The 19,798-nt window shown below is 37.4% G+C and overlaps 2 protein-coding genes across 2 annotated transcripts in view; both read left to right on the forward strand.

Annotated features, from left to right (window-relative positions):
* Positions 1 to 3,301: 3,301 nt before the first annotated feature.
* Positions 3,302 to 19,698, forward strand: LOC119004959 (calpain-1 catalytic subunit-like). The gene is made up of 22 exons (XM_037072306.1): positions 3,302 to 3,354; positions 5,125 to 5,377; positions 6,921 to 6,990; positions 7,087 to 7,205; positions 7,965 to 8,098; positions 8,212 to 8,386; positions 9,114 to 9,188; positions 9,396 to 9,481; positions 10,009 to 10,083; positions 10,699 to 10,859; positions 13,649 to 13,806; positions 14,588 to 14,599; positions 14,702 to 14,910; positions 15,077 to 15,116; positions 15,288 to 15,356; positions 16,299 to 16,356; positions 16,511 to 16,572; positions 16,706 to 16,774; positions 16,940 to 17,018; positions 17,433 to 17,549; positions 18,376 to 18,428; positions 19,373 to 19,698. Exons 2-22 carry the CDS (start codon positions 5,141 to 5,143, stop codon positions 19,397 to 19,399), a joined length of 2,085 nt encoding a protein of 694 aa, XP_036928201.1. The 5' UTR covers positions 3,302 to 3,354; positions 5,125 to 5,140; the 3' UTR covers positions 19,400 to 19,698.
* The window catches only part of LOC119004960 (calpain-1 catalytic subunit-like), a 42,233-nt gene continuing 25,827 nt past the window's right edge, over positions 3,393 to 19,798 (forward strand). The window contains exon 1 of the mRNA XM_037072307.1: positions 3,393 to 3,501. The gene's annotated coding sequence lies outside the window, so the exon portion shown is untranslated. The remainder of the gene's footprint in view (positions 3,502 to 19,798) is intronic.

The raw sequence follows: 19,798 nt of genomic DNA on the forward strand, positions 1-19,798 counted from the left end.
ACATGAGCAGCCACTTGAGCTTGTTATGGTTTCAGGGACTGCCAGCAAAGGGGCAGTTTGTGGCAGCCGTGGCTTCTGGGGTGCCAGTTGTAAAGTTGTGCATGCTAAAATAAACAGCAACTTTACACCATATTTAGCAGCCACAGTAGCCCTTTAATACCAATCAAATGCTCCAATCTTTGTAATAAGATATGACAGTCAAGAGCGTCAAAAGTTGCACCAAGATCTAATAACACTAGCATGGAGACAAGACCCTCGTCAGATGCAATTAAAAGATCATTTGCAACTTTAACCAATGCTGTTTTAGTGCTATGATGTACGCTGAAACCTGATTGGAACTTCTCATATTAGCTGTTGTTATGTAGGAGGTAGTTTAAAAGCTGTTTCTGTTTGTGGGGTTTCTGTGTTAAAATCCTATCATTAAAGAAGCCCATGAAGTCATTACTGCTGAGTGTTATAAGAATACAAGGATCAGTAGAGGTATGCCTCTGACACGCTGTCAGTCAGGCTACAGTGTTGAAAAGAAACCTGGGGTTGTTCTCATTTTTCTCTCTCTATGCTAAATAACAACTGATGGAAAAGTATTAGGGTCAGTGGTGAGAAAGAGAAATGTCAGGAGGAAGTTTTTTATTTTCATTATGCACTTTGAGAATAAAGTTGAAATGTCGAGAATAAAGACAGAATACAATTTCGTGAATAAAGTCAAAATGTTGACATCTCAAGATAAAAGTCGACCTATTGAGACTTACATCAAACAGTGCATATGACTGCCTCAACAAAATGCCTTGGGTAGATGAACTGGTGAAACTGTACTTCAGAATCTGTATTAGTAACAAATAAATGATTTCTTTTTTAGCTAATATACACAGTGTAGTTGTCACTATTAGCACTTTGGAGAGATTGTGCAGAAAACTTTGTTCAGAAGCAAAAACTACACAAACATGAAAGAGGAGGCCGCACTTGCACAAGCTGAAATTGAAAGGATGTAGTAATGACAGAGACCAGATGCTCAGGCAGCTCACAAAGCTGTCAGTCTGAAGTTGAGGGACCAGAAGAGTTGACTTTATTCTCATTGTTTCGACTTTATCATCATAATGAAAAAAATAACTTCCTCCTCTAATTTTTTCCCCCTTATCCCTGGCCCTAATACTCTTCCATAATAAGCTGCCCTTGTATTAAGGAGAGCTTCGTTATAAGTTTTAAAACATTCTAAGACTTACATTTTGGCACTGTCTGTTTTCTGATACAAGTTTGGGGGTTGTACCCTGGAGCTAATCTCTTCTGCTTTATTGTTTTCTGTTTTAGAAAAAGGGATTAGGATAAGCACAGGAGGAAAAAACGAAGAAAAAAAATAATTATCTTATATTTAGCTACAGCACTGTCACACAGAGATCTAATAGAAATGTTTACCTTTTAGGTAATAGGAATTCAAAAGTGATCAAATAATGATCTGATGAAAGAGGATTCACTGTTTGAAAACTATCAAATGTTCAATTTCAATATGCCAGAACAAGGCTGAGGATGTGATTAAAACAGTGCAAGGCCAGGAGGGAAGATAGATAGAAAGAAAGAAAGCAAATCTAGCTAATTATGATAAATAATAAAGCAATGTTAGCTGCCAAGGATGTTTACAAATCTAAATGTCAAACCTGAAATGGCTGCAATCTGCAACCACACCACTAGATGCCACTCAATCCCACACAAAGCTTACTAGTTGAGTTTACGCTCAGTGCGACAGGTAGCCCAGCCAGAGGGCGCTGCATTTTCTTCATTTTGTTCAACATGCCTTGTACACAGAAGTGGCTTGTCATACAAGAATAAGCTTGCAGGTTTTAATCAGCTCATTTCTTCCAGCGAAATGTAGATTGGCACGGCCTTTTGATTTCTTGAGAAGTGCTTGCATCTTCATGCCGGCAGCTTTGGAAGGGGTTTCAGGGATTACGTAACATAGTGAAAGTAAATCTTACTGCCAAATATACAAACAAGTCACCAGTAGACACACATGTAGTAGAACTACATAGCTTAACTACAATTTGCTGTAACTTGCTGGTAGTAAAACTACATTCATGTTTTGTGCTGCGTCAAGTATTTCAACTACATTTGAGATCATTTTTTGTAGTTTAACTGCTCACTTTATAAACTACAATTTCGGCCAATAGCGTGAAATATTTTTTTATTTAAAAAATAGACCTATATAATATTCATTTTTATTTTATTTTTCTTTGATGACAAAGTGGATGAGGTGGAAGCCTTTGTGAAGCCACCAGATGATTCCCCACAAAATTCTTTCAAATCTCTACCCAAAAGGTCCACAGTGTTTGTGAAGTTCAGCACTGGTGTCCCAGCCAGTGCAGCATGTGAGCGGCTTTTTAGTGTTGGTAAAGATGTTTTTAATGTCAAACGGAACTGGCTGTCTGATAAAAACTTTGAGAGACCTGGAGAGATCTGGTTCTAGTAGAGTGTTAGTGCCTTTGAAGTTAATGTGATGTTGACCCAAAATATCAGCTTTTGTTCTTTAACTTAAATTTGGAGGCACATTTCTGCTGGCATGTGATTTTTTTGTAGGCTATTATATTTTGTTTCATATACACTATATATTGATTAATTTAACGCTGAGTCAAATAAGTAGAATAAGTATAAGTAGCTGCTAAAGCTACTTTTTTTTAGCAGTAGTTTTAAAAACTACGTTTCTCCAGGGGTAGAAATGTAGTTTGTTCAAACTACTGCCAGGATGAACAGCATGTAGTTTTACAAGCTATGCTTGTAATGTGGCTTCCCCAACACTGTAAGTTACACACCTATCAGCCATAACTTTAAAACTATTGACAGATGAGGTACATAATAATCATCATCTCATTACAATCAAATGTTCTGCTGGAGAAACCCTGGGGACAGGTATTCATGAGGATGCATGAAATAACTACTTACTGTGGTGCTGGAAGCCAGCATAATGCCATCTGTATTCCAGAGTCACTACATCATGAAATATTGCATCCAAGATGTTCAGCACAATGACTTAGCTGTTGGATGATTTCTGGATATTTTACTGTGTCAACCAGCAGATGGTTTGGCAGTCATTAAAAAACATTTTGGGAAATAAAAGACAGTGGTGTAATGCTGACTGATAATTGACAAACCCTCTAGTCTACTTCTCTGAAGGTAAACGTACTGCATAAACAAACTAGTACAGGCTTATTATAGGCTATGAACATTTACAGGCTCTGTTTTTACTGCAAGTAAACTATCTCTCTGTGTCACACTATCTCTCTCTTTGTCTTTCTCTTTCTCTTTCTCCATGTCTGTCACATAGGGGCCAACAGCAAAACTACAAGGTCACACGGCAGGTGATCAGAGGTAGGGTTTCTCTAAAGATTTCTTATCTATCTCACTAAGCAACACCTTGCACACGTGGGAAGCTTCAGGCGTTTACAGGTATTATTTAAGACAAGGAGCTTTACCTGCAGAAACACCCACCCACTCATTCTCTCCCACGCCGCTGAGGTAAGGGCTTCAAAAGACAGCTACCTTTTTAAAACAGTTCATTTCACAATATAGAAGCTTGCTGTATATTGATGTTAATGGTTTACAGCCTAGTATGACAGTTTTTGCTGCAGGAAACCAGGCAGCATGTTATTTTATTCATTTTGACTGACTGACTTTTGACTGATATGTGAGCTCTAGACAAAGTTGTCTACAATACATACATTACTGTAAAAGGGGAAAAAGTTAATAAGGAAGTTGAGATTTAAAATTAGAATTAAAAAAATCTAGTGCAGATGCTTCCACATTGCCAGAAGCCATAAAGAATCAACACATTTTTTCTCATTAACTTGGTGGATTCACTTAAACAAAATGTGTGCCTATAATACATTTTAAGATAATCATCATGGTTGTCTATTCAAATGAAAACATTGTTCACCATGATTATTAGTATTAAATTCAGTCTTGTGTGGGAAAAAGAAGAACAATCAGAGAAGAACAGTGAAAAAGTTCATGAATCAAATATAGAAAATATAAAAGTTAGTATTTTCAGCTTTGAAATCCCATTTGAAAGAAATTGGGAGACTTCAAGGATGTCTAACTGAACTGTGAACTGTTAAATTATGTAACTAAGGGATTTAAGTACAACTGAATTAATATCAAGTACATATGATTCGAAAAATTGAAATGTTCTGAATCATTACAAAACTGCCTTAACTAGTTTTCTCAAATTCAGTTGGGGCACTTAGTTGTTTTTTAGAGAGGAAATTCACACTCAGAATTTTAGTATGTACAATGTTAAATATCTTTCCATGACTGAGTAAAACTAAGTAATAAGGTCTCAGAACTAGCTAACCAGTTTCAAGCTAGAAAGGTGGCAGGGTTCCCTTAATATAAAAAGTGAAACATTATGAAATTGTATTGTCATTTAAGGTCGGTTCGTTTTTGCAATTTATTCTGTCACGAAAACAAAGACAGTTTATTTTAAATTTTTTAGTTTGTTTTGGCAAAAAAACAAGGGCATAGCACAAAGGGTCACTGAACTGATTAAGTTAAAGGAGAAATATTGAACCAAAATGACAATAGCAGTAAAAATCCCTCAAGTTTACTATTACTTATGAAAGCTGAAGTGAAGCAGAACATACATTTCTCATAATTTGTAGAAATTTGATTTGTAGTTTTGAAAGGATGACTCAGAATTTTTCCTCTGTTTCCTCATTTTAGAGGTATAAACAACAAGCATAAAGCTGGCTCTTCATTGTCTGCTCTTGTCAACATTAAATTAAATCTAACAGCGACCAAACTTGTTTTTCAATATAAATTTGATGTTAACTGCTGCTGTAGATGTGAAGGATTTAGCAAATATAAAACACATTTCCAGAACAATGTGACTGGTTATTATTGTTCTGACCGTACATGTGATTAGTCATGTGTGTCATATGAATAGAATAGTGTTCACCCGTCAAGCAGAGAACACTACACTTGCATAACCTATGCTGAGATGCACTGAAGCTGTCCTGTCAGCCTGTGGTGGACCAACACCCTACTTTGACAGTGTGTTGGTTTTTCCTTTAAGTTCCCACTCGTCTGCTTCTGTCTGCAAAATTATTAAAATAGTTATTCATCTACATTTTCTGAACATAGCCCAAACACTGCAACAATGCCTCCTCCCGGTGTCTGTCTGAACATCTTGGAGGCTCGTCACAAGCAAAATGGATATGGGAGCGCCACCAACCCTGAGAAATTCCTCAACCAAGACTACAAGTCACTGAAACAGTCCTTCGTCATTCAAGGACTAAGGTACATCGATAAGATGTTCCCCCCTGACAGGAGCTCCATTGGCTACGGGCTTCTGAGCCCTTCTGACCTGGAAAAAGTGGTGTGGCTGAGGCCAGCGGTGAGTGATTTGGAAGGGTTAAACCTGTGTGACAATAAATGTTAAGGTTAATGCAAGATTAACGCAAGAATCTTTGAGTGATTCAGTGTTCAGACTCGACCTGAGTGACAAGTAACAGTCAGATTTTCATGTTTCATTGTTTTGTTTTTGTTGTCAAAAAGAAAAAAAAAAAACAGACAATTCCCAACATGTCATTCTGATGGTTTATGTTTAGGGACTGTACAAAAGTTATTGGGGTGAGTAAGGCTGAACCTAATCTAACTTACCCAGTGTCGAGTGAATGCACACTGGCCATTGGCCACTTGTGCTCTGCATTCTCCCCTCTGCTATATATCTGTGTGTTACTGTTATCAAAATCTTAGTCTCTACAGGAAACAATAACAACCTCCAAGCTAGAAACCTACATACTGAAAGGCGCCACTCCATGCAACAAATCTAGCTTTTACATGGACTGCAGTGCAGCTGATAAGCCAGGCAGAGCTGAATAAATTGACTGCTAGGCACGGTGTCGATGACATGCATCCTCTGTCAACTGTTGAGTCAGTTGCCTTCAGGCAACTAATAAGCAAAATACCAGTGACAAACAGAGTCTCAGGCATGTGCAGGAAGTTGTTTTCCAGCTATTCAGACAGAGAATATGCTAACATGCAGGTTGAGCTAAAACAAACATTTGAGGGTTTACAACATGTCTCTACCACAGCAGACATCTGGACTGTTTACAAGAAAAGCTATCTAGGTGTAACTGCAGGTTGGAAGCACGTCTGTACTTGTGCTTGTAGTTAAATGTAATATCTATTACTTAAACACCTTTCTGTTGTAAAAAAAAAATATGTCAAACTCAAATCATAAATCAATATTTCCTCAGTCAGTTCGTCCCACAGAGCACACTGGATACAGTGCAGTGGCTGCAGACACACTGCCTTCTCCAGTCAGCTCACTTGGTACATCCTCTCCACCTGCACATGCAGATTGTATGATTTATAAAAGCTTGGAAATAAAGTCTATGACAGACTTCAGAGAATTGTTACACTTCATATCCGCATTGAGTCCTAACCAATATGCAGGCCGAGTTCAACTATACTAAACTTTAATAATTAGATAGTGTTCTAATATCAAACTTCATTTTTTGAATTACATCCCAGGTTGAGGGATACCATTGATGCCATGCATCAAACATTTTGTACAGTCCCTTACTGTGTTGATACTGTGTCATATTGAATAAGTCCTTTTTTTAAAAAAATAAAATAAAAATGTAACTGTCAATACTGGCCTTGAAGTTAACACTTGGCCAGTATTCTTACAAAGGTTGGTTAGCTCAGTTGCTTGCTGTGATGCAACTAGCGATGCCATGCCTCAAATTACCTTTTTACATATCCAATTTTTGTGAGGAATGAAAGGCATAGCAGGATCTTTAACTGTATGAAAAGTAGTAGTAAATATAGTGACCAATACATGTTTAAATGTGCATGTGGGCATGTAATTATTGTATTATGATAAACTTGAAAAATGCAACCCTATCCTGTATCTATCATTAATGTTTCAGAAAATTGCTCCTAATCCAGCCTTTGTACTTGATGGGGTGTCCAGGTTTGACTTTGGTCAAGGAATACTTGGTAGGAAAAACATTTATTAACATTTAATTTATAACATTTTACTGGTTTCACCTTAATGTTTTCTGACAACTTAATGGCCACCTATCTTCTACTCAGGTAATTGCTGGTTTCTTGCATCTATTGGAGCCTTGACTTTCCAGCCTGACATCCTTGGGCAAGTTGTTCCTCTTGACCAAACATTTGATGAGGACTACTGCGGGCTGTTCCACTTCAGGGTAGATACTGACAGCACAACCAGTTATTATTTCTCAAATCGCTAAGCACTGATTATAGTGAGACTTTCCAGTAGAGTATAGCAGGCAGTACAATGATTTCATCATGATTTATGAGAGAATTCTAATATTGTTTCACGCAAGACACACACTTTGTATTTGCTTCAGTAAATGACATGAATCAATATGAGCTGATAACATTATCTCACCTCAGAGGCTTTCTGGTAGCTGTCCCAGAAGCTTTTTATCATATCACATGGTCTCTATTAGCAGGAGACCATGTGACCATGATGTTCACAGCTCCAGAGTGGCTGGGTGAGATAGTTCTGTCAGTTGTTGGTTTGAAGTTCAAGAATGAAGTCAAGAATGAAGTTTAACAACCACCAGGTTCATTGGCTGAATTTCAGATTTAAATGTAGAAACAAAGAGGACAGTGATTTTACTTATACAGTAAAGCCAAACTATTCAAGGCTTCTTCTTCATGTTCATGTAGTGGAGGGTTTTATTAGCCTGGCAAAGTCACGAAGCATCCGATCACGTGTCTCACATAAAAATACCTGACTGAAGGTCACTGTTTCATGTGGAAGTATCACATTTGTTAGGCAGAGGCAAAACAACAAAAATATGTGTTACTTATTATTAATGACAATGTGAAAATTAGAACACATGAAATGTCATTTTTTACTTTTAAGTCAACAGTCATTTGACGATAAATTGATTTATTATCAAATAAAAAATGTCATTTTATATATTCTTTAACAGTTCTGGAGATTTGGAAGGTGGGTGGACGTGGTAATTGATGACAAGCTACCAACAATCCATGGGAGACTGATCTTCGTTCACTCCAAAGACCCAAATGAGTTCTGGCCTGCTTTGGTGGAGAAAGCCTATGCCAAGTATACAAAGAAAAATAAACTGTTTCTCAGACATAAATATGTGTTCTTATCGCAAGAAGTTTTTTTATTTTCTTGAGAATCTGTGAAATTAATGTCACATCCATTTGTGTCAGGGTGTGTGGTTCCTACACTGACATGCAGGCTGGGACTCCTGCAGAGGCTCTGATGGACTTCACTGGTGGTGTCCACATGTGTATCCAGCTGTCAGAGCCTCCATCAAACCTGTGGGAGCTGATGTGCAGAGCTGGCCAGTCCAAGTCATTGATGGGCTGTGGTACATCGCAAGGGGTAGGCACAAATATATTAATCAATTTTCATTTTATTTGTAAAGTGTGCATCAGAAGATTTAGAGATATGAACAAGATAAATAATAAAGTGAAATTTAACTTTTAACAAAGACTAGTTAAAATTTCAGCAGCTGAAATGCTTAATGTGTCAGTTGACTTGTTTAAAGATGCTTTTCTAATAAACTGAGTAAGGCAATCACTGAAGAGGCACATAACCTAACAGCACATAACATCTGTCACACCTCCAACTGATCAGTTACTACTCGTTGTATTTATGTTCTTGATATCATGGAGGGTTTTTTGATTTTTCCTGTGAAAGAATTTTCATTTAGTGACTGAACAGTGGAGCCAACAGGAAAAACACTGCTGAGCAGAGTAGTGGGCAAAGCCAACCTGCAAGTTAACCTTTCATGCTTTTCTTGATTTTAAACATTCTATGACTGCAGCTACTGTTAGCTTGTTAGCTCAGTGTTGGTATCTATCAGGCTTTCAGGCCTGTGGCTAACTGGTTAGCATGCAAACTTCAGTGGAAATCCCAGCATCAAAATGCATAGACTTCTTTGGCATAATGTCATAAACTTTTCTTTCTTCACATTCTGTTGAAAGGTCTAGCTAATTTTTGAATGTTTTAAACTAGATGTTTTTATATATCTTTCTGTATTGCACCTTTAATTTTGAAATCATGGGAAAATCAGGTTCCAGCATTGATGAATGTCTTTGGTTTGTAGGACACTCCTGCCAACAATGTATTGCCGAATGGATTGGTCCAGGGACATGCCTACACTGTTACGGGTGTGAAGGAGGTGAAGAGATACACTTTAAGCACTGCATTTGGATTTAGAAAAGAATCTTACATCACATCTCTGATAGTTATCATACAGATAACTGTCTGTTTTTTTTAAACTCCTGAGGCGGCTGAAGCTCAATTTTACTAATGATTTAATAGATACGTTATTGCATTTTAACCCATATGTTAACAATGGCGCTGTCATCCATGATGCCTGCTGCAGGTGATAAGCCAAGGGAAACTGGTAAAGCTGGTGCGTTTGTGGAACCCTTGGGGAAAAGGAGAGTGGAGAGGAGAGTGGAGTGATCAGTAAGAACAACTCCCAACAACTAGCGACTGTTTCACAAATACATGGCTCCTATGTTTTGTTGTAGAAATACTAGATTGTTTTCCATCGACAAAATAATCAAAGATGCAGATATTGTCATACACAGAACACATCTCTTAAGGATGCATTTCCACCACTTTTCAAATCTACTTTTAGTAAAAGCCAACAGGTTTCTAACAGCCAAAGGTTTTGCTTTTCTGAAATATGATCCTGAGTGGTATTTACTGTACATTCCCATAGGTGATTATGTGAAAGGTTATGTGGAGCAGGGATAATGACAGCCTGCTTAAGCTGTCCTGTAGAATTGCCCCCCGGTCTTTCTAAACTGGTTTTGTATTGCCAGTGAAGAAAGCCACTGTAATGCAATGCCTTAAAGGCAGCTTAAAACATGGGCCTCTTTCTTTGCAGACCACATCACCTGTGTTATATTTGCATATGTTGAGGCCCTCTGTTAGCCTCTTGTCATAACTTGTCTCCTCTCCTACTTAAATGTCAAACCATTTTCTAGGTCATCTCTGTGGAAAACTGTGAGTGCTGAAGATCGGGACATGTGCCTCTCAGTGGCTGATGATGGAGAGTTCTGGTCAGCTGATTTTCAAATACAAGACACTTTTCTAATCATCTGAATGTCTTCCATCCCACTCACGTCTATAGAGTAACTGTCAAACAGTATATGTTTGTTGTGTAATGTATTAAAAATGAAAGATGTTACAGTCATGCTTTACCTAGGCAACATACAGTATAGTTAAAATACTACTCATGCAGCAATATAAAAACTAGTCCAAGTTCAAACCCCAAGGGTCTGATAAAATAAACTGATGAATTGACGAAATTTTATATCCAGAATGTAAAAGGACTGTGATCCTGTTTCACATTTGCTCAGATACTAAATTGGTGTCACTAATCTTGGGCTTGAATCTTGAAATTGCTGTGCTGCTGGGTTGTGTGCATATGTATGAAGCAACCCATTACCTCAGACACTAATAGAGATACAGTAGTAGTCCACCACTGGTTTTACTGATATTGAGCTTCAGGTGACTGTCGTTCCATCATGTGATGAAGCTGACAGAGTGATTATTTAATCATCTTGACGTCTGAGTCTGGACAGACATAGATGTCAAGTTTACGGTTTATATATTTTCAGCACAGATCTAGCAGAAAAAATAAGTGTGATAAAATCAGTCTCTGATTTCAACAGGATGACGCTGGAAGACTTCTGCAGGAACTACTCAGATATGGACATCTGCAGCCTGTGTCCCGACTTCCTTGATGGAAGCTCCTCCTGTCAGTGGAACACGACCATGTATGAGGGCAGATGGGTTGCAGGAACCACTGCTGGAGGATGCATGAATAACAGAGGTATTTGAAGGATGTACACTTAAATTCAATCAAACTTGACATGTTGCATGTACTGTATGTTACTTTTTTCCCCCATTTGTTTTCTTTACTCTTTTTATTACCTTTTGTCTGTGACATGAATAATCACAACATGAATGCAAAATGGAAAACTTTGTCTACAAAATCTGGTAAAATATTGCTAAATTTGATGAGAGATATGTAATATAAACAATATATACATAATTAAAAATAGGTCCAACAAGTGTATTGGACCTTCATTGTCACATGGCTAGGTTTAGGCACTGAATCTACTTGGTTCAGGTTTAGGAAAAATATCATGGGTTTAGTTATAATGGGTTCTGACTTAAAAGTGCCAGACGAGGAACAGGTGAGGTGAGATCAGCAGGTGAGGGGAGTCTGGCTGATGAGCAGAACGCTGACAGATAGAGGGAGACAAACATGCAACAAGAAGGGAGGGGAAAGCACAGAGAGAAGAACACAGGAGACACCGAAAGGACACGAGAGGGCAAGGAATCAAAACATGAGACACAACAAGACACAGAACCACGACACTCTCAGAGGATTGTTGTTGAGCTTATCTCACACCCTAAATTAACTCAAGACTCTTTAAAACTGTCCCTGACCCCACAGTCTGAAGTGCTTAAGATAAGATAAGTTAGGACTGGTAACCTTTGTTTAACACACTACTTTATCTTACATTGAATGCCAACTCTGGGAATTCACTTCAGTCAGTAAATTGTTAATTCATCTTTATTTGTGGGGACATTAATGTTGTCAGTTGATGCATTGCACCAGAGTAAGTTTGGAGCTAATTTCCATCTGCAGTGCCTTGGCCGGTCATAATTACAACCTCATATACTGTAGGTATAGGCATCACTGAAAAACAATAGTAAACAGCAAACTAACACAAATCAGTACATCACAAGCACAATTTTTGTTTTATATTGTATATATTCTGCATCCCCATTCCATTTATACAGTTTCATAATCTCAGTTGGCGGGTCATAGTTAAGTGTCAATACCTGGGTCTTACTTATGTTTATTTAATATTCAGATAGTAAACCATATTCCTTTAGCATTTTCATAAATCTTGGGAGTGTCTGCGTAGCTTGTGATAAAATGATCAATAATCATCGCCAAACAGGGCCATTTTTTGTTCCCCAGGTGGCATTGTTACCCCTATAATATCAGACCTCTCTATAAAGAGGTGAAAAGGGGAGGTGATGTGCAACATCCTAGTCTCATTTCTCTTTCCAGAATGAATGAAGTTTTTGTTGTGTAACTGTGATTGCAGTTCTTCTATTCATATTTAAGATATTAATTTATCTTTTTGATCGTTTGTGTCCTTCAGTAAATGTGAGACAAAAAAGCATCAGTCATCGCTCATTTGTGGTTGAGAATATGGTGCATTGTAATAGTTTCTGAAACATTTCAGAATTTTTTTCTAGACTAGTTTCTATTTAATTTGTTGTAAGGCTTCTTATTTTGTGTACTGTTCTGTCAGCTTGTTGTTTTCACAACTTATACGATAAAAGCTTCTATGGCCTCCCTCCTGTCTTGTTATATTGTTGCTTTGTAAAAATTAGTTGGTTTTTTTTGTACTTCTTGTGTATTTATCTATATATCTACAGTATTTCTTTCTTTAGTTCTATGATTTTAGGTTTAATCCTATCCTGGAGAGTCCCTGAATGTTCTTTTTGGAGTTTCTTCAGTTTGTCTTTTTTTGTTGTCTTGTTTTGTTTTTTTAAGAGAAAATGGCTGTTATCTTGCCTCTAATCTTGGCCTTTAGTGAATCCCAGAGCACGGATGTTCAGTTTTTCCTTGGTAGCTGGAGCATTGTTACCATGTTTGATTTCAACCACCAGAGAACAGTATTCAACTTAGTATCAAGGTGGACAACAGGACTATGATCTGAGAGAGTGCTGGGGCCTATTTCACATTTGGCAGTGATTGGCTTTGGTGGACAATGCTCGCGAATTTGTAAAGCATTTATGAGAGAATTTATTAACGGTATCATTGAAGTCCAAACAAATGCAACGTTGCACATCCTTGAACCACGCAGCAGCCAAGTTGAAACTCTCAGGTCAGTCTGATCATGATCCGCAGAGATATTTGAGGAACATATACACGCACACACAGACAGACAGACATTCCTTGCTTTTATAGGGGAATGTAGCTGTTTTGGTGGAGTGATTTGGTCGAAAGCAAAACTGCAGTGGATGTAAACCAGAATTGCTTGTATTGAGATATGTTGTCAGTTGGCAGTTGTCAGCTTTCTCAGCAACTTTGAATAATGCTATATGCTTACAGATCTTTAATTGCTGGCTTCATGACAGTAACATTACAATAACTTGTATCCAGGCACTATGAAAAGTATTAAGTCGAAAAGTAGATGAATAATGTGTGGATAATGGGTGGATTGTTCCTTAGGCCTTCAACAAATCAACATATCTGTGGCCCCTCTACTCCACAGTGTTAAAGCAGGACAGCTAAAGGTTGCAATAGAATTCTTTTAAAATGCTCACGAAACTTTCCAGCTCATGCAAGTACTTGACTTAACATATCCCTTAGTCTTAAATAGGTGAACAAATCACAAATGCCATGTTGCTTCACGTTATGAAACTGTAGATTTAGTCATACATTACTGAATATTATTAACTGAATTTTTTTTCCTTTTAAATCAATAATAGATATGTTTGTTAATTTTAATATTGTTAATTTAATCAAATAGCTATGATTTGCAAATGTTTATAATGCAAACAAACCTTGTATTTCTCGTTGTCCTACAGACAGTTTCTGGACTAATCCACAGTTTCGGGTCAAGATTCATGGAGAATGTTCTGCAAAAAATGGTACTAAAAACATGCTGCTGTCTCTCCTGCAAAAGCCTGACAAGAGGAACAGGCGCCAGGTCCAAAATCTCCACATTGGATACTCTGTATTTGAGGTAAATATTACCCAGTATTCTGTTTACTATTATGGATATGTCATGCATACAGTAGACATGGACGGCAGCTGAAGTTGTCAGAGTAAATGAAACAGCAATCAAACAAAATGATCTGTTGACCACAGTTTTGAGCCATTTTGGGCTTCGAGAGGCTTCTTCAGTTCAAAACTGAGGCTTTTCAGTTCAGAGTCGTTCGCAACACAGCACCTAATACACCATAATACCATCATAATACACTAAATTTAAGGATGACATCATTATGGATTAAGGTTAGTGTTATTGCTCCTCGGCATAGTTTTAAAAAAAGGTTCCATCTACCTTAATGAATCTGTGGTTAAATGCCCCACCAAGCGGCAAGCACCAGTGTTTGATTGATGTTACATGATGATGTGTGCTGAGTTTGGCAAAATGTTGAATGCTGAAATGCTAATAGTGGCTTTTCTACATTTGCTACAATGTGTATGAACTGCCACCTTCAGTATTGCCTTTTCGCTGTTTCTGAAAATCATTTCTAAATATGTCTTTTTACTTGTACTTGAGTACTGTACTCAAGTGTTTCTTTCCAGTAAACACATTAAATGGACGACCAGCAAAGTCCTACCTGTCTGTAGGTTAGACAACAGTTAGCTCACAAGACAGTTTTAAACCTCATCAGAATATTTCAAGTGACTCTAAGCATGTGATGATAAAAAATTATTCTGATTGAAAATGTGACGCTTATTAACTGAACTGACTGCTTCTCCCCCCAATATGAACTCACCCTCCACTGATTTCTCTCAAGGTGTCTGAAAAAGTAAGAAACTTCCAATGCTTATACACAATAAACATTCATCACCCACATTGTGCAACTCTGATATAGACAGCTATAAATCTATCTATTTATCAATCATTACAGTACAAAGCACAAAGAGGGAAGTTCCCAGCCTCTTTCTTCAGTACCCATGCACCTGTCGCCCAAACTACTAAATTCATGGACGCACGTGAGGTGATGGAGTTCTTCCTGCTGAAGCCTGGTGAATACCTGATTGTGCCATCCACCTACAACCCTCAGGAGACAGCCTCTTTCATTCTGCTCATCCACTCCAAATCAGAGACCCAGGGCTAGTATGCACACTCTCTCAATTCTCTGCTTCTCAACAAGAAATGACAAATATGAGTCATTAAAAATGTATCTGCATGGCATATGTCCCACATTACTTGTGTTTTACATTAACAAAGAAAAGTCAAACACAGTAATCAGATCTGGACTGTCTTTTGTCTTTCCCCACAGTGAAAACTCTGGTTACCATTCTCAAGAGCCAGTTGAAAAGGTTTGCAAGATTATATATAATATTGTAAAGTTGTTGGTATTCATATTATTCTGACATTATATTACATCTTCTTACTTTAATGTGCATTAAATATGTTTTGACTATTAAGTTTCATTTGGAGTAACACAGCTTGATTTTTCTTATACTTTCTCTTCTACTGTTATCTCTCAGATCAAAATGATTTCTAATGCACAGGATGTTGAACACAAGAAAAAGCTGTTCCGTCAATACTCTGACAAGGTAATAGTTGTCCAATTAAAATATGTATTGCTTATTACACTCTTAGAAATAAAGATTCTAACTAGAACCATATAGGGTTCTTTGTCATGTTCCACTTGGAACCTTTTCAGAAGGTTCTACCTTGAACACTCTGTGAAGGCTCCTTTCAGAACCCCCTATAAAATCACTTATTCTTAGTGTGTCCTATCCCAATTCTATGGGTAGAACCTGGCCCATCAGAAATTTCAGCTGTTTGGAAACCTTCATTAATCACACGCTTTGTAATTTACTCATCTAAATCAATCCCATACTTTATATGAGCTTCTATCAACACCATACAATTTTGAGACACAATTGTATTTCTCGATGGTAGTGTATACATTTTGTCAGCAGAGGAGGTATCCACGAAATACCACATAAGTGGTATCAACATTTCCATCTGAGTGTTCTCAAAAAGTTTCCCATTCAGTTTTCAAGCAGCATTTTGTCATCTGCTTCCATCATGTAAAAATGGGAGGTTGTATGTTTAGTCATGTATGGGATCTAGGGGTGTGATAGAGCATGATTAATCTCCATTATTTATATATATAAATTGACAACCCTTTTGAAAATGTTTGTTTAAAATCCACCATTTTCACATTGTTTTAACATGCAATATGTGAGAATTGGCCACCTGAGCCTTGATATGTACAATAGGTCAATGACAGACACCAACTATGCAGTTCTGTTCATCAATCAGTTTGTTGGTAGGTTCTTCTGATGTAGCCTGTGATGATTTTTCTTTTAGGTTGAAGTAGCAATCAAAGCAACCTATAAGCCAAATGCAGTAGTTGTCTTTATAGGCTGAGTGTGGGGACAGTATTTTTTCATTTCTTATCTTTTGGCTGTGAGAAAACACACCAATTGAATCTTAAACAAAAAATTACCACGGTCCATCACATCTTGTTTTCATTTCATTTCTAGTATGATGAGGTGGATGCTGAGCAGCTCCAGGGACTGCTAAATGATCAAATCCTGAAAGGTTTGAACTGTTAAATTAACAAACATCATGAGTTCCAAATACAGTAGAGTGCACTGTAATAATCACAACTTGCATGTTTACTGCTATATTGCAATTTATTCCAAAGTATGTCTTGTGCTTAATTATGGTTGTTTGTTTGTTTGTTTGTTTGTAGGAGACCTGAAATCTGGAGGCTTTTGCCTTGATGCCTGTCGTAGCATGGTTGCTCTGATGGATGTATCCTGTTGTAATGCATGTTTTATTAATTATTATTTGGTATAACTAACACATCTAAAATCATACTACGCTGTGCCAAAGCTAACAGCTTTTATCTTTATTTAACATGGTACCTTAATGTTGAGTTAAAAAGTCATCAGTCACCGGCAAACTGAACGGGGAGGAATTTGTTCGTTTGTGGAAGAAGGTTGTCAAATACAAGGTAAAAGAAACCAAGATTAAACATTTCATTCTGACTGAAAGAGTTTTGATTTTCTGTCATAGTTACCTATATTACTGTCTAGCTGCCTCTTTATTGTACTATTAATGCATATGCATCTAAATATAGAGTTGGAGGAATAACCCGATTGTTGCTTTTTTTGTCCAGGAAATTTTCTTCCTCACAGATGTTTCACGAACAGGAACACTGTCGCTGAGTGAGCTGAGGAATGCATTTGTGGCTGCAGGTAGACCAGCTGTGCTTGATTATAAATGTAACAATGGATTTGGATGGACTATGGATAATGGATGAAACAAACACTCCCTAAAGGACAATACAATTTAATTCTGTTCTACTTTGTTTATATTTACCAGATCCTTCCACATTTCTACCTTATTTTCCTCTGAGAACAGCTTGTTTGCTCAGATCTTGGTTGAGTTTGCATTATTATCTCACTAATATTGTAAATATTAAAATTCTGTGTTTGAATCACTCTAAAAAATACATAATGCCCCTTTAAAATGATAAACTACTAAAAGTCAAGTCACCAGCTGTGTGCCTGTGTGTTGATGCTGAAAATCTGCTGTAAAATCACACTGAGATGTTAGAAGAATACATTCTAAAACTCCACCTAAACTCCTGTTCTCCATGTGTTGAACAGGAACAAGGGTCAGTGATGAGATTCTCAATTTGTTGGTTCTGCGCTACAGTGCCTCCTCTGGACACATGACACTGGAGAACTTCATCAGTCTTGTCCTTCGCTTGGACTGCATGCAAAGTAAGTGAAGTCAGGTGGGACATATTATGGAAATAACACTATAAGGAGTAACTGATTACCACTCTTATCTCATAATAAATTAAAAGACATATCCTCATGTTGGAATCCCCAAAATGAAGGATGCAGTCAAGTACACAATGTGTAAGGCTTATGAGTTAAAGGTGTTACATTCAGCCACTAAATGTGGCATTACATCTCCTTCCTTAGATTGCGTATATGTTAAAACACTGCTGCTGTTTGCTAGTTTGTGCCCTAGCTTATGTCACTAACACTAGTTCATGCTGGAACTGTTGCTAATGTGAGCTATCAAATGTTAATATTAATAATGCTAGCAAATGCTAACAATGCAAATGCTAACAAATGGTAATGTTCATGATGCTAGTTATCATTACCATTGCTTACACTAGCTACCATTAGATAACATTAGAGCAGTATGCTGGTCGCATATTGTAGAACTCAGTCGTTCTTATGTTTTCTGTCTACAAACTGGCAACAACCAAGACTCTTGATACTGATGAAACATGCAATATCAATGGTGTTCTACAATTGGCTGAGAAACCTTGTTAGAAGCTGAAACCAACCACCAGAATTTTTACACAAACCTAAACAAAACAATAATTTTGGACCTAACAAACATTTTTAGAATTATCAATCAATATCAATTCAATAATATTTTTAAGGAGGGGAGATAAACCTATTCTCATTCTGCATCTTTCTATAAGTAAGGTAAATGTCTATTTTTTTTTAATGGTTTGTCTGCATAAAAATGTTATCAGTATGATCCTTAAGGTGATATGATTTATTAGCAATTTGTGTTGCTCAACAGAAATCTTCAAACAACTGTCTGATGGAAAATCCATGAGTCTTCGTGAGCTTGAGGTAATACATTATTTTCTTCTAATCAACAGTTCATGGGTGGAACTTTTAACAAACCATGGCTGTTAAATAGGCACTTGAATATGGACAGGATTTATGCCTCTTCAGTAGCAGTGACATCATCTGCCCACAGATAACTATGCTATATTCAGAGCTACAGCAACATTGTAGGTGCAATATTTTATCAACAGTCTGTGAAGAAATAACAATGGAGGCATGATGACAATGTATTGTGTTGCACAGATACATACTGAAGTTTGTGTGCTAACCAACCAGCCCCAGCCCTTTCCTGGCCCAAAGCTCCTGCTCTGATACACCATAATCAATGGGTGCTCTGAGCTCCCGACTGCTAGGAGCTAACTGGGCTAACTTAGCTACATTTAGCAGCAGTTTGCAGATATTCTGACTATATACTGCCCCATATTTGTTTTGAGTATTAATTTGACAGGAAGCCAAGTATTACCACTACACCTTTAACTGTTACAAACAGACAGGCTAAGGCATGGTCTCTGAAAGGGACATAAATATGCATCTCCTGACTATCAGAGCTCTACCAGACTCTCTGTCTTTCCAGACTGGCAATTAAGCTGAAGTAGCTTAACTGGGTACTGATGAGGGTTTCTGTTGATGTAATGTTTCACAGAAACTTGTGTGTGTGTGTGTGTGTGTGTGTGTGCGTGCGTGTGCCACTATGTGCCAGTCTTTTCCCATTTCTCCTCATCCCCCATCCTCCTCATGCCTAACACTACCAAACAACGGGGCCTCCTACAGTTACAAATCTCTAAATCCTCTGCTGCTTTTTTTAAACATGCTAGGAGGGTTTCTCGCAGAAATTCTGGGTGTTGTTACTTGAGTTAATCTTGACTACACAACTGAGCTTATATTTATGTTCTCTGTTCAGTTGTGTGTATGAAGTATAAATAACCTGTGTCCCTCTGTATTTTCAGTGGATTCGCATCTCAATGTACACCTAACACAACAACAGAGATGGATCAATGATTTCCTTGGATATATAGGTGTAGATGTTTCACGCTTTTCTTTATATTTGCCTTCTTGCATGGTAAAGAAAACATGTATTTGTCATGACACTATGAACTATGACTACAGGGTATTTTCTTTTTAGCTTGAAACCTTTTGTAGACTATGTTAGCTTGTATATGGACACTTTCTGCATGTTAAGATGATAGAATGAGTTACTGCATTTTTGTATCATTAGTAGAACTGTAATGTGGGCTTATCATTTAACTCTGTGCTTTGCAAAATAAAGCCATTCTACAAACACAGGCTCCATGAGATTGTTTAAGCATGTTTCAAGTTTCGAGGCGCAATTATTTGTCATCCTACAACACATGAGGTTGCATAATGAAATGCAA

The sequence above is a fragment of the Acanthopagrus latus genome, chromosome 16 (genome assembly GCF_904848185.1).
Source record: "Acanthopagrus latus isolate v.2019 chromosome 16, fAcaLat1.1, whole genome shotgun sequence".
Classification (NCBI taxonomy): domain Eukaryota; kingdom Metazoa; phylum Chordata; class Actinopteri; order Spariformes; family Sparidae; genus Acanthopagrus; species Acanthopagrus latus.

Coding starts and splice junctions, on each gene's coding strand:
- LOC119004959 (XM_037072306.1), top strand. CDS start 5,141: ATGCCTCCTCCCGGTGTCTGTCTGAACATCTTGGAGGCTCGTCACAAG. Junction 15,117..15,287: donor CTCAAGAGCCAGTTGAAAAG/GTTTGCAAGATT, acceptor GTTATCTCTCAG/ATCAAAATGATTTCTAATGC. Junction 17,019..17,432: donor GAATGCATTTGTGGCTGCAG/GTAGACCAGCTG, acceptor TGTGTTGAACAG/GAACAAGGGTCAGTGATGAG.